At 39.3% G+C, this 15,373-nt stretch overlaps 2 protein-coding genes across 2 annotated transcripts in view; both read left to right on the forward strand.

Annotated features, from left to right (window-relative positions):
* Window positions 1-15,373, forward strand: part of tgfbr2l (transforming growth factor beta receptor-like) — a 435,413-nt gene that overhangs the window by 37,668 nt on the left and 382,372 nt on the right. The gene's annotated exons all lie outside the window — the stretch shown is intronic.
* Window positions 10,170-15,373, forward strand: part of LOC120570489 (NACHT, LRR and PYD domains-containing protein 3-like) — a 41,562-nt gene continuing 36,358 nt past the window's right edge. Inside the window, exons 1-5 of the mRNA XM_039818873.1 lie at window positions 10,170-10,301; window positions 10,906-11,020; window positions 13,272-13,394; window positions 13,482-13,619; window positions 14,761-14,865. Of these exons, the coding sequence (XP_039674807.1) occupies window positions 13,306-13,394; window positions 13,482-13,619; window positions 14,761-14,865 (332 nt within the window). The 5' untranslated portion in view covers window positions 10,170-10,301; window positions 10,906-11,020; window positions 13,272-13,305. The remainder of the gene's footprint in view (window positions 10,302-10,905; window positions 11,021-13,271; window positions 13,395-13,481; window positions 13,620-14,760; window positions 14,866-15,373) is intronic.

Genomic DNA, 15,373 nt, shown 5'->3' on the forward strand with positions numbered 1-15,373 from the left:
GAAAATGGGTCAAATTTTGGAGGGTTAACAAAAAGTCTGAGTATGCAGCAGTAGAAAGACAACTGGCTTTCTTCTGACTTGTTTACGCCTTTTTTGGGAGGTTTCTAGACTTTATAGAGTGATTTGTACATTAAGCCACTTAACTGTTCAGTAGTTCTGACCTAAACACTGCGTTCAGGAACCAACGGGACAGTCAGGATGAACGGAGACAATCTGAACTGATCCATTCATTCATCACATATTTGACCCATTTTCAAAACGTTTTCTATATCAGAAATTTGGGTTTTCTTTCAACCAAATTTAACACCTGTTGACCTGCAACTTTTAGTTTTTCTGGGTCCAAATTTAAAATGAAATAAACGTCAACGTTTAGGTCGTCTTTTTCCACACTGTTTCCGACGTTTTTTACGCTTTTTTCGACATTTTTTCCCCTTTTATTTCTCAAAATGCTATAAAATTGAATAAAACGCACAAATTCAATGAAAGAAGTGAACTGATGATGTATTTAACTGGTGAAGAGTAGTTCTGACCTAAACGCTGCGTTCAGGAACCAAACAGGACAGTCGGGACAAATGAAGACAATCTGAACTGATTTATTTATTGAACACAGTTTAAATCCTCTAGCTGATCTGCGATACAAATCAACAGACTGTCCCTGAACACAACATCCCGTCCCACTCAGTTTGGACCGGTTTTCTTCACCGTTCTGCACATGGAGACGTTTTAAACTTTAATTTTTATTTATTTTTTACTGTTTTTTTTTGTGCTCTTGTTCTTTCACCGTCCTCCAGAGTTTACTTTAGAGTCCATGGCACATTATTTTTATACTTTTTATACGTTTAATTTGTTAGAGAACAGAAACCAACTGCAGACCTCACACACAGTAAAGAGGTTTTTACTTTTATTTTTTATAATTTAAAAAGTAATTTGTAAGTTTACAGGCAGAGAGTTACTGTTCCACTTTTATGATTTTTATTTTACCTCCCTCTCTCTCTCTCTCTCCCCCTCTCTCTTTCTCCCTCTCTCTGTATCTCTGTCTCTCTCTCTGTCCCTCTGTCTCTTTCTCTCCCTCTGTCTCTCTCTCTTTCTCTGTATCTCTCTCCCTCTCCCTCTCTCTTTTCCCTCTCCCCCTCCCTCCCTCTCTCATCCCTCCCTCTGTCCTCCCTCTCCCTCACCCTTCCTCCCTCCCTCTCTCTTTCTCCCCTTCCTCTCCCTCCCTCTCTCTCACCCTCTCTCCCTCCATCTATCATCCCTCTCTCCCTCCCTCTCTTTCTCCCTCTTTCCCTCACTCTCCCCCCCCCCCCCTCCCTGTCTCTTTCTCCCTCTCCCCCTCCCTCCCTCTCTCTAGACTTTTATGAAGTGATGTGTAATTGTAAAAGGACATTTATGAGCCAGTTCCTAGTCCAGTTTTAATGAGAAGAAATAACTCATGTGATCAGTTATTGATCAGTTATGAAAGTTATGTAAAGTCTGGGTGAAGGTAAAACTCGACTTATTTATTGTTTTGTATTTATATTCTGTTTGACGCACTACGTTTCCCATGATCCTCAAGTGTGAGTCCTGTGAAGGTCAGAGGTTTCAGCTGTGTGTGTTCAATAAAAACCAAAGTTTTCATAATATAACGACCACACTTCTTTTCTACTGTAACGCTGTCAGTCTGACGGGACGCAGGATTATTATTATTATTATTATTATTATTATTAGCTAAATGTTGTGGAGTGGAAGCAGAAAGTAGCTTAAAACTACTTCAAAGAGGCACCAGAAAAGCACCAAAATCGTTATTTTATGTTCCCACGGCCCTATGTTCCCACAGCCCTATGTTCCCACAGCTCTTTAATTTACACAAGAGTTTACACTTTAACATTTCTTTTGGAGACAGCTCTCATCAGCAGCTTCTCTTTTCCTGTCATCAAACATGACTTCTTTATCTCATCAGAGGAAACTTTGCAGCATCAGCTCTCTATCCAGTAATCAATGTCCTTTACACAAGTCTACAACCACAGAGGCTGACAGGTCTTCATACACACATTGTTCAGAGAGGAGAGAGAGGTGTTTGTCCTTGTGTGTATATATGTTTGTCCCTGTGTGTGTGTTTGTTTGTGTGTATATGTTTGTCCCTGTGTGTGTGTGTGTGTTTTTCTGTGCATGTGTGTGTATATGTTTGTCCCTGTATGTATGTGTGTGTATGCGTGTGTGTATATGTTTGTCTCTGTTTGTGTGTGTATATGTATATGTGTGTGTATATGTGTGTCTGTGTGTGTGTGTGCGCTCTGGCGGAAAGAGGAGGGGGGAACGTGCTCCTCACCCCTCCTTCAGGTAAGTCTTCATACACACATTATTGAGCGATAAGGGGGGGGGGGTGTATGTGGGTGTATGTAATTATCCTTGTCTGTGTTTGTGTGTGTATTATATTTGACCTACTGCTTGCCTTTATCTGAGGGATATTTAAACGATAGTTTTCCTGTTACTAAGTAAGATGTTTTTGTTCCAAATGCCAAAAGCTGATGAAAATTGTGAAAAAACAAAAGTAAAGTGCTAAATATCAATCAAAAATACAGTTGATTAGAAGTTTTAAAAATAAAGCTGACAAAGACTAAATATATTTCTAATATAACTTGTTTTATGTCTCAAAACTCTAATCAATAGACTGATAGTAATGGCTTTATCAAAAGAGGGTGCTCCCCCGGCTTATTAAATGTTAGCCATGACTGAATCTATTCACCCTGCCAACTATGGGGACTATTTTGATGAGGCTGACACTTCCTCCAACGAGGCGGAGGAAGGAGTACAGTCACGCTGGGCCTAACTTACTCCCTTTCAACCTTAAGCAAGACATAGGTTTGAAGTATGATTGACAAAAGATGTTTGTTTGAAGTTTGCTGTTACATGATGTTAAGAGATTTCCACAAAAATAATTGTAACCATTGGTATAGTCATAGAAAGAGCAATGGATTATGCAGCTTACATTAGGGGCTAAAATCTACATATAAGACCCACACACCACACCGCTCTGTCATGATATCTACCATCATGTTTAACTTTTGATTGCTTATTACTGAGTGCTACGTAGGTCTTGAAAGAGGGATCCCATTATTTTGCTTTACCCATTTTAGGATTGCGTGTTGCTGTGGAAAAAGAGGGTGTAGAAATATATTGGGTTTAGAATAAGAATGTCCTGTAGCCTGGGATGGCCTCGCTGTCCCCTCCTGTCTGGCATGTGTGAGATAAGACGTGTTCAAATTTAGTGGCGCAAAAGTGCACCTGATTTGTTTGATAAACATTTGGAACGGAATGCAAATAATGAAATATCTTTGCTATCTTCTCGGAGACAGACAGTCTGAGTGATATCCAACCGATTGGCGGCCCAGACACAATGGCGGGAGGAGGAACCTGAAGATGGATAAAAGAAAAGGGAAAAGGAAGGTCCGGTGTCAGACCCGGAGAGACATTGTTGGTGGCTAGGGAGAGACCGTCCTGAAGGAGCGGCTGATCCATATGCATGTGAAATATCATTTTACTAAAGATTGTTATAGTTTAACTGAACGAATCCTGAGTATTCATTTCCTGGTCTGCCTTTCAACGAACACAATAATTAAAGGGGAAAACTTGAGAAGTGACCAGTGGAGTCAAAAAGACTCTGGCCTTTTTGAGCCAGAGTAGAATCGGTCACATCTTTTCCTACAAGGCCAGAGTGAGCATATGTAAGCCAGAATCACTCTGATGTTCCCTTTGTGTCACTACAACCTGAGGAAGGCTCAAGCCGACAAGTGTTGGTGTATTTTTAATGTCTTACCCTATTTAATAAAGGCCTTTTTATCACTTTTTGTAACCAACCCTGAGTGCCTTGACTTGATTTTTTTTATTACTTTCTTGGTCATAACTCTTCTTCCTTTGTCATGTTTAACAATGTTTACACATGCCTGTAAGTCCAGCAACATTATACTGCTAGATGTATAATGGAGTTTAGTGTGGGGGAGATGGAACTAAACAGACATGTTTCAGTGTTTATCTTGCATCATTCAGGACTGTAATGGGAGAAGAAGATATACATCTTTGCCCGGACAAGTGGTCGATGCGTCCCGGCTGCTGCCCAGTGTCCTGTTCTGGAAATGTCTCTGGAGAAAAAGAACATTGTTCACGGTGGCGAGCTGAAGGAGAGCTGCACCAAGCTAGCCACAGTTAGCCACACTGGCTGGACCGAAAACAGGGAAGTTACCTTCAAAATAAAGAGAAACACGAAGGGTGAGTAAGGTTTATAAATACTCACCATGGACAGGGCCGTCCAAACCCAGTTTACTATGCAAGAGTTTGGTACAGATATATTTCCATGATATGAATTCAAGTGCAATTAAATTAATAAGTTTGGACAAAATGAGCAAAGAAACAAATTAACCTCATTGGTGTCTTTCTTTTTTGTCGTAGAAAATTACACTAAAACATGTTAAACACTATAATAAATATGTTTATGAACCTGTTTTAAATGAACTGATTAAATAAGTCAAATAGTTGCTGATTAATGTTCTATGTATTAACTAGTAGTGGTGGGAATCAACTGACGATACGACTTATGTCACAATATGATGTTATTGCAGTTTTAAATATATTGCAATATTCTGCGATATATTACAATTCATTACCTTTTTTTCCAACTTCAAATTTTTCCAATTTTCAAATGATGTCCACAAAAGGATTCATTCACTTTTAATCCCTGGAATTAGTTTAATATGTTGATGATAATGTTTTATTTTGTCATTCAAAGACAGATAAAAGACAAACCAGACACAGAAGGAGACACATGCTTTGAGATTTGATTTTATATTAATACAAGAAGTGATCTTTGATAGAGATAGAGAACATGTGTCTCCAGATGTGTGTGTGTGTGTGTGTGTCTGTATCACACACACATCTGAAGCTGGAGTTCCTGAGGTGGTCACACAGCTTTAAAGTCCTAACTGTGGAGGAGATGAAGCAGAACATGACATCTGTATGTTCAACATTCTGAGCAATGTCCCGCACTAATGGAGCTCTGAATATCTGTTCCTTTGGAGGACGCTGATGCTAATTAGTCTCTGTCAACACTGATTACATCTCACATATATTCAGTTTAATATTATATATGACAAAGAAAAATCCTCAAAGTTTGAGTACCTGGAATCAGAGAATATTTGGGATTTTTTTTTTCTTCAGGGCGCTTCCTCCTGAGCCAGCGGCATCATGGGAGGTTTCACCTACTTCCTCGTTGATGAGGCCGAGGGTGATGATGTGGGGGGTGCACTGGAATATCTGTTGTCATTCTGTGTTGAATGTTATTCTAAGAATAATACCAACTCATGAAAACATTCTAGCTAAGATGAGATAATAAATGTTTGCTCTTCCGTGAAAAACCCCCACTGTAGACAAGAACCATCAGTTAACACTTTCACGTCAATGACCACCGACAAGCAAAGAAAACCGGCTTCCCCCTCCTACCACCACCATGGTTCAACCTGATCGGGGCTTTTTTCCCCCTGGATTTTTAAACAGACCAACATAGTTATTTTTGACTCCGCTAGTGATCCAACCAGTCAGAATGCATACTTTCATAGTGAAGTGAGGACACACGTTCTGATTAAAGATAAGAAACTGCGTCACTTTGTTGGAATTTGAAGTTGACAGATAGCTAGACTATCTTTCCAATCTGAGTTTTTAAGACTATGGTTAACTGCTCCTCAGATATCTGCAGGGTAAGTGAGTTTTCTGTTGCATGACTAAAATAACTTTTGAACATACACATGTTCCACCAAAACAAGTTTGCTCGTGCACTGGAATATCTTTTGTCATTCTGTGTTGAACCTTATTCTAAGAATAATAGAAACTCCTGAAAACATTCTAACTAAGATGAGAGAGTAAATGTTTGTTTCTTACCTTTTCAAACATTCCCGTTCAGTCTGGGTCTTGTTCCACCTTTGCTGCCTGATACCCAGAGAAAGAAATCCTTACATCCCGCTACCAAACACACAGGCATGGCAGTTGGCCCCCCCATGACCCCCCTCCCCCTAATTCTAGGGGAGGCTTTAACATGTAAATGAAAATGCTGTGAGCTATAAAAATGCAAATCAGGGTAGCATCAGGGGGAGTTTTACCCCAGGTGACATTTTTCTAAAAGGTATTAACTTTATTTTAAGAAAATCTCTGATATAAATAGATCAGGTTCAGTATAGCCTATATATACTCTTAAATTATAGCTTGAATTGATTCATTTAATGAAGATATACATATTACTGTGTATTTCATTGCAAGCTCCAAACTTTTATTGGCTTTCAAAATAAAATGTCTGTCCGGATGGGGATGAAGCCAGGAAACTTGCGCAATAACATCTTTAAATACAGTTCCTTTTGACACACAATTAACAACTATAAAGTGCTTTATAATGGCTGGTCATTGTTTTGCTAGAGGGTCAAGGATGGGTTCCTCAAAACAGTTAGTGATTCCACACTACTTAGCATATACATATGCTGACCTTTCTGCTCTAGATCCATTGATTGAGTAAGATTCAGATATGTTACCCATTTGCATGTGGCAAAACAGTCAATGTGACTGACACTAGGGTACATCTGATGATACATTGTCAAAATTGCATGTCTGTCAGGCTCATCCAAGATTGTCTGGTGGAATGGAGAGAGAGCTCTGTACAGTTTTCTAAGAGAAGTCTTTCTGCTGACACCAAAACACTGTGCTTCACATAAAGCATGTATCAGCTGTGTCATTGCATGACAAAGTCCCATCCATTTTTATATTTTTTTAAATAATGGCAACAACAAACAATTCATATGTCCATGGCATATAAAGCTGTTGGCTCTGCTGAAATTGCCTCATAATCTGGAATTCAATTGTCCTATTGTTGTAATTAAACTTTCCCAGTATTCCATTAAAACGCTAAATGAAAAACACCAAAAAGATTAAACTGGTCCGTATTCTAAGTCGACGGCAATTTTTGTAGTCGACGTGTTGTTTTACTATTAACCCCCTATTTATCTTTGGTTTCCCGTCTAAAACGGCTCACTGTAATTCACGTCCACACCAGTGTGTATGCCATGCACGCCCTGCAGGTTAATCTGCTATCCTCTTTCTTCCACCTCCCCCCGCCTTCACTGCTCTGATTTGAAAAATGGCGGAGGCAGATGAGTACTCCAAATCAAGTCAGAGAATTAGACCAAAAGCTTCCAAAGTATGGGAGTATTTCAGGCCAACTGGTAAAAGAGTTGTCTGTACACTCTTTCAAACTTCACTTGCTTATCACTGGAGCACAACCACGATGCACGAGCACCTAAAAAGGAAACACGTCGTTTCATTATATGATTATTAATGAAACGGCAAGCTAGTCTGTACTGTTTATTAACTCTTGAGAAGTACAATGACTTTGAATGTTAAACAGGCTACTTAGACTTTGGCAGTAATGTTTTAAACACCACCATGCACGCAAGTGTACACGCAAGCAGCATACAGTAGCTGCGTGCCTGGCTGCTTTCAGCGCAATTTATTATTAGGCAGAGCTAAGCAGGTGAGTTGCTTTATAAAAGTGTATTTTTTTGGTATTGTACTTTACAGGAATTCAGTACGACGTCTTCACAACTCGGAGACAAATTGTAGCAGGCGCTACGAACCGGAGCAAGGGTAAGATTTAAAGAATATGCTTTCATTGAATGAATTTTATTCATTCTGCTGTATAAAGACATAGAGACGTTAATAGATACCAATCTTAACCGTAACTTTTTTTTACAGAATAACCTCGCCTCATAACCAGGCCGTGACCTATTTGCTCGGAGCTACGTCTCCAAGTATAGTTTAACATGATGCTGACAATGACGCCATTGTGTGTAAGTAACTGTTTTCTCCTTCCTTGTTTAATTTTACTGTGACTTTTTTTTATTCATACCACTCTAATTTAATTGTTTTCCAGCTGCCTGTAAGACATATTACCAGACAGCAAGCAGGAGCTTCAGCTAGAAACAACCAGATGTGGTATCACGGGCAGAAGCTGTGAAGAGTTCAACTTGATGTTGGTTGAGAAGAAAAGAGGGTAAGATTAGATTAGATCCGTTTTTGGATAATGTGAATATTTTTCAGGTGCATTCATAGATGTGTTGTGTCCATAAGCAGTATATTGCGCAGTACGGATTGTCTTTAATGATTGATTTTACAGCTGCTGGAAGCGAGACGGAGTATGCTGGCTGCGGGTGAGGTGGACATTTGGAAGTTCGCCACCATAGACCTGATGATCCGAAATATAGGGCAATGCACCACAGACGTCTGCAAAATGGTTTTTTCTGATTGTGTTTTGTGTTAAAAGCTCTATCTTTGAATAAACGGCACATTCCTGGAAAATCATTTTCCTTAAGCTAACAATCACATGAATATACAACATAGCATATCATATGAATATAGCCTAACCTGTGACAGACTTCTGCCAACCAATCACGAGTGATTTTTTTTTTGTTTAAAAGTAGTGGTTTCATCCAATCCTGAGTGAGGAAATTCCAGCCAGGCCAGATGTTCTCTGGCCAGACGCGTTGTTGCTGCTACTCATATGCTAATTAGAGCCCTTCACACCTCTGCGGGAGCTCTCCACATACGTCATGGTTCGTTTCCGACAATATGTGGCACAGATGAACGTGACGTTCACAGGCTGTAAATTGTCGTTAACTGCCGAAAATTAGGGGGATTTCCGGGCGTTTACGGGGACGAAAATCCCACTTTTCATGCAGTGCTGCTTGCTGACTTCCCGCGGGCTGCAGCGAGATGAACTTGTGCACATAGCCGTGTTAGAAGGGAAAAGGGGCGCAGGGGACAGTTCACCTCTGGCTCTCTCAAATGGACAAGGGGGGGATGGGGACGGGGGACCATGAGCCTCCTTGAGCTTATCACTTTTATGCATGATAAGGATCTATCGGAGATGTACTTTTGGACTGCTCTCAGGATTGCACTTACTCTGCCAGTCACTGCGGCTCAAGCAGAGAGGAGCTTTTCAAAACTATAGTTGATCAAGTCATACCTGAGGTCAACCATGTCCCAGGAACGTCTCACTGGCCTCGCCGTCATCAGTATCAGTCACTCAATAGGGGAGCACATTTCATACAATGACATCGTTGATGATTTTGCGTCAAGGATGGCCAGAAAGGACAGGTTTTAGTTTTAGTTTGGGTTTTCTGTTCTTATTGCTGTAGTGTTAAGTACAAGGAAAGATTCCAATGAGAAGAGTTTTCTTGATGCATGAAAATCATTTTTATTGCCTATTATTCTACAATTCTAAGTTGTGTGGGGAAAAGCACTGCACTCCATGGTTCCTTTAACCTGGGGAACCCCAATGGACCATGCCCACTTTGACAGGGTATGTCCATATATGGAAATGTACATCACATTGCAGAATCAACCCCTTACTGGCAGGGGGACGTCTCCATTAGTAGAGCTAAATAAGCTGCAACGACAATTGTTAGGGACATGCAATATAGCCACAACAAGTGTAATAATTAAATTCTCTTTAGTGTGTTTTCACATTTGTGTGATGAAGGATTTGTGCTATTTAGAATATTTATTCTATATTTTATTTGTATAATATTCTTAATATTTTATATTATTGTTGTTCTCTGCTCTTGTAAACATGTTTATATATCTGGATGTATATATTTTTGGCACATTAATATATATATTTAACTATAACAACATAAGTAAAAGAGAAAATTATATTTCTCAACTGCACAAATCTTTCATTAGAACATTTGAAAAACACACTTAAGAAAATCCAGTTACTTAACTATTGCATTTACAACAAGAATCACACTTGTTAAGGTGCATAATCTCCACCTCCAACATTGTGGAGTCTTTCTAATGATGTATTTTTACAGTCTGATACTTCAACAGTTTTACAACAAACTGAGGGTTCCTTGACTTGCAAAATTATCTTTTAAACTGAAAGACATCATTTGTGTAATTTATGACTCAATTCAAACAGGATCAAAATAAATATTGGTGCCTCTGCGTTCACTACAGAACATATTTTATCTTAAATAAGATCACATGATGGTCCGGTGGAAAGGGAGGGACTTCACCACTCTATTGCCTCTCTGGCTATGCTAGTGGTCCAACCAGTCAGAATGCATACTTTCATAGTGAAGTGAGGACATACAGAGACACTCTGATTAATGATAAGAAACTGCGTCACTTCACTTTGTCATTGGAAGTTGAAGTTGAAGCTCCTTTTCTACACAGACCTGCTGAGAACAGAAGAGAGCTGAACACTGATGAAGTTCATGGCTGAAAGTTCAGTAAGTGGAGCTGTGATTGGTTGCGAGGTTGTCTTTGATTGTTGTGGTTGGAGAAACAGTTGAATTGATGGTGAATGTGTGATTGTTTAAAGCTGGGAAACAAGAAGGCCGCCTGTGTGAGCAGGCAGAGAGAAGTCCAGATGAAGTGTTGCCTTCAATGAAGGAGAAGAGTTGAGTCTGATCTGGGGTCTGTTAGGACTCTTATTGATGTGGAGGGGGTAGCTGGCGGGCAAGCACTAAGACTCAGCAGGGATCACTTTATAGGATCAGCACGTAAAATCATCTCTTCTGACGTCTTGTTAAAGTCAAGTTTGTTTTACACTTCAGGCAAAAACAGTTTTTCAATATCTAGCTGTTGTGCTATTTATCTTCCATAACATGTCTTCTTTCAGACTATTGGAAAGAAAACATTTATTTTATTCCACTTTGTCTGTCTGTAGATTTCTCCGCAGCCACTATCTGTAAAACAATGTTTTAGATTTTACTGTAATTTAATGGGAAGTTGTTTTTAACATGATCTTTTTATGGTGCACATTAGGTTTTAGTCGAGCTTTTCTTAATTCAACTGTCTGAGACACTTTTTCTGTTGGACTTTTCTCTTCAGGTTGTTCTGTGTTAAAGAGGAGCTGAGCAGGAGAGACGACATTTTAAAACATGTTTCCTCGTTTGCTTTGAGTCTTTGCTGGAAAAACAACTCAAGTCCAAATTAAAGTCTAAAGGTGAGTTGACTTCAGTCAGTGGTGGAACGAAGTAAGGGAAGATGAGGAGGGGAGGAGAGAGAGAGGGGAAGATGAGGGGGAACTCCAAGAACTCCATCAGGAAAACTATTCCAGATATCCATTATGTAATTTTGAATATCTAAAATATGGAACTTTTTTGGTGCCTTTATTCAAATGGAAATGTATTTTGCAATTATCAATTAAAATTGAATATCAATTTTGTAATTGAGAATTCAATATGCAAATTGGTAATGCAATGTTAAATTTACTTTTACCTCCAGTGGTCACAGTGAGTAACTACACCTCCTCCAGCTGATTTCTGCAGCTTCTCTGGTTTCTTCTTTTGAATCATCCAGACAGTCCTTCCAGAAAAACCAGAAAAGTTTTTTTGTGATTGTCGCGGGCAAAATTATGCGGCACATTTTCTTAAAAAATGTGATGGAATATGCAGGATATTAATGCAATTTTATGCGATGAAATTGCGGGAACTTGCAAAAAATGCGGAAACTTGCAATAACTGCGGTTTGATGAAAGAGAGAAGAAAGTGATTCCCTCAACACCCTGCTTTTTTAAAACTTAATTTCCAAAAATAGTTTACAGATATTCAGTCATTGCAATAAGTAAACAAATAAGATACAAAAATATATACAAATAATATAATATTAAACTAAAAATAAAAGTAATAGTCTAAACAGAGGGAAATAAAAGATACAAAAGAGACAGAATTTCAAAAATCGTTAATAATAAATAATAATAATAATAATATAGACAGCAGGAGCACTTAAACAACAGATATTAAGATAGCTTTCTTGTTGGATACCAACTTAAGAGACTCAAAGTCCATGTCAAATTCAACCTCCCACACCCAGCTTTTCGATGATGTTCACGTCGCGTAATTACATCACTTCATAACGCTCCCATGGCAACAGGGGAAAATGGCTGCTCTTGTGTGAAGTAAACGCAAACATTTTTCAACTTTCTGCTAAGATTATGTGACTTTTTTGCAACGCAAATGCGGGGATTATGAAATCATGCAAGCCCCGCATATTTTGCGCAGAAATCGGCAATTTATGCGGTGAAAGTGTGGCATATTTGAAAAAATGCGGCCCCCGCATGAATATGCGGACTTTGGCTGATTAGGCATTGAATTATGCGATCGCATGATTGCGTTTTTCTGGAGGGACTGATCCAGGGCTGCGGTCCAATAGTGATTTTTGTTTAGGAAGGTTCCTAAAGGAGTTAAATGTCCCAGAAGTAGTTAAGTGGCTGCCATGATAAGAGCTGTTTGAATAGTCTGTTTTCATACAATCATACTAATCAGGATTCATGTGGATAAATATGAGTGGACAGGAGGTTTCACTTGATAATAAACTATTTGTAGAACACCTTTCATACAAGAAACAGCCTACAGCTCCGTGCTTTATAATAACTAAATGACATGCAGTGAGTGTTTCACATTAAAAGACACAATTGAAGCAGAATAAGATGTAAAATTAAAACGGAGATGAAGTAATATTTCTACTGTGTTGACCACGTTTATAAAGCGAGTATGAAACAACATGGTGAGAACACACAGGGTGAAGTATCCAGATGTGCTTTCTGTGTCCATCTTTGGAACAGTGTAGTTTACCAGCAGACCCACGTCAGTAATATAGTTACGTAGCCGTGTCAGGGCAGTTGGATTCTCTGAGCACCACCGTTGTCTTTTCCTAATTCCTTTTGAATTCTCCTTTACATCTTTCCTTGACCTCATGACATTTACTATTGGGGTAAGGAGAAGTAGTTAGGAAAGGACATAGGAGGTAATTTTTTTGACTTTGGCCACACAAAGTGAAATTCAGCTCTGAGTTCTATGAAGCAGTAAAATCCTCCAAACAGCTCCATGAGGACATCTAGTGGACTGATAGAAGTAAAGCAGCCAATGGCAGCTTCCTCTGCTCTGATTCTGTCCAATAACAAATCACTATTGATCCAAGTGTAGATCAGTTCTTCGTGTTGAGTGAATGAAATGTGATGATGTGATGAGAAAAGGCCCGCAGTAGTTCCCAGAGTTCAGTCATGTTTTCTAAGTGCTTCTTTAGTCTGAGCAACAGTCCAAGTCAAGAAGATTCAACTGATACTGATATGAAACAGAGAGAAGCAGCCAATCAGAGAACCAGCTGCTGATATTTAGCTTTTTTTCCAGTGGAAATGATGTGAGGGATGAAAAAGTGATGATGTTCCTGATGAATGATTGGACTGCTGCTCTCAGTGTTTCTTCTCCAGATAAAGGTGTGGACTCTGCTATGAGTCAGTGTGAGGACAGAGAGGAGGGAGTCCCCCCCTCTAAAACCACTCTGTGTGGGGAACATGACATCCAGACCAAAGCTCAGAGGTGAGAGGACCATCTCTAACTGTCCACCACTCAGATCCCTCCTCCATCATTATTCACACTCAAAGCTCTGTATGTGTTGTGATTCAGTCCAGAGAAGCAGCACAGACCTGGACCCGGACCTGGACCTAGACCTGAACTAGAACCCAGCTGTGTGTCCATGAAGAGTGACAGGTCTCATTTTGGGCATATAAATTTCAAAGATGGACGCCACTCTGTAGATCAAAGGTGAAGATTTCAAACTGTTGATGAAAACAAAATGATTTGTTTTATTTATTGTGAGATCTCTGGGTTTTAGCTGTTTTTAAAAAGTCTTTTAATGGACGGTGACGGCATGTGTCCTGTCAGCTCACTTTAACTCAGCCTCAGTTTCAGAGTTTACAACAAATAGTAAAATGTAAAATTACAGTTTATTTATTTTTGGTGTACACCTGTCTTCTACAATATATATTATATTTTACCTTAACTGCGGTATTTTATGCCTTTAATTTTCTTTTCATACATATTTGTTTGAGGACAACTGGAGGGAGCCTGAGAACTTTTATTATTTTATTGCCAACGACGGCTTCACTTTAATCGTTGTGCATTTCACAATAAAAAACTTGAAACCTAAATATAGGAAAAGGACTCTCAGTTGAAACTCACTGCTTGGCCACCACACCTATTCCTCGTTTTATTAGATTAGATTCAACTTCATTGTGATAGCACAGAGTACCAGTACAAAGACAACAAAATATCATTAAGCGTCTAACCAGAAGTGCAAAAATCGTGCAGAGTGATGTACAGAATATATACCAGGGAAAGATGCTAATGGTTTAAAGCACTGGATCAAAGGGCCACGAAGGCCTTAATTTGGTACATTTTTGGTGGGACATTTTGAAACTGACCCCCTCCCAAATGTTGATGTGAACACAAACGTTGATGTGAACACAAACGTTGATGTGAGGACAAATACATCAGAAAATATTTAGAATAATTTAGTCTTGACCGGTCGTAGAATAAAATCTTTTGTGAGAGACCAAGACAAGACCAAACAAATCTTGGGTAGCTGCAAGATTGTTGAGGGCTACCAATCTAGTTACAGTATATGATCTGGAAGTCCACGCATATGTTATCCTAATCTGACATTAGGATTACTATTCCACCATTATGGTCTTCGCACAGCATCATATTCAAGCCTGTGCTGCACGCTGCACTGAATACAGCTTTAAAACATGTCTAAATTAAATATTGATCATGGATCATACAAAATGTGAACAATAACTACCTGGATACAAATATACTGTATAGGCAATGTATTAAAGCACTGAAAGGTTTTGTCTCAGTGTGTTGTGGGTGCAGTGCAGAATTTATCTTGTGTTTCTATCAGGAGGAATCTGGAAGAACCTGAACCGAGCTGTGAGTCCATGAAGAGTGAGCGGTCTGTGAGACGATCTCTAAACCTCAAAGATGGATGCCACTCTGTTGATCAAGGGTGAGGATTTCAAACTGATAATCAGCAGGACTAGTAAAGGTTTACCACTACAGGGAGTCCTCTGATTCACTGTTAACATCCATACGTCACTTCATGGACCTTTACCTTGTGTTTGTCTCTGTGTGGACAGACATAATGGCCCTCATTTATGAACCTAACATAGAAACCAGCCTAGATATGAGCGCAGAAATCATCTTACGACTTACGACTTCACGTGTGATTCATGAAATGTTCATATCACACAAATCAGAGCATAAGAATGGTCGTACATTGATAAATGCAGCGGCTGGAAACAATTGTAATTTAAATTTCACGCCCCAATATATTCTCAATTTCGATGCCTCACCCCTACAATTTACAACATGACGAGACGTAATCCGACTTTTCAGGGGTGGAGATTGAAACCCTGATATCTCCGGTTCATTTGCACTAACATTTGTACTATTTGGCAGACTGAAAACTGGTATTAAAGGCTGTAGAAAGAATGCGGAATGGAAAGAGATCACTG

Source organism: Perca fluviatilis, chromosome 12 (genome assembly GCF_010015445.1).
Source record: "Perca fluviatilis chromosome 12, GENO_Pfluv_1.0, whole genome shotgun sequence".
Lineage (NCBI taxonomy): Eukaryota > Metazoa > Chordata > Actinopteri > Perciformes > Percidae > Perca > Perca fluviatilis.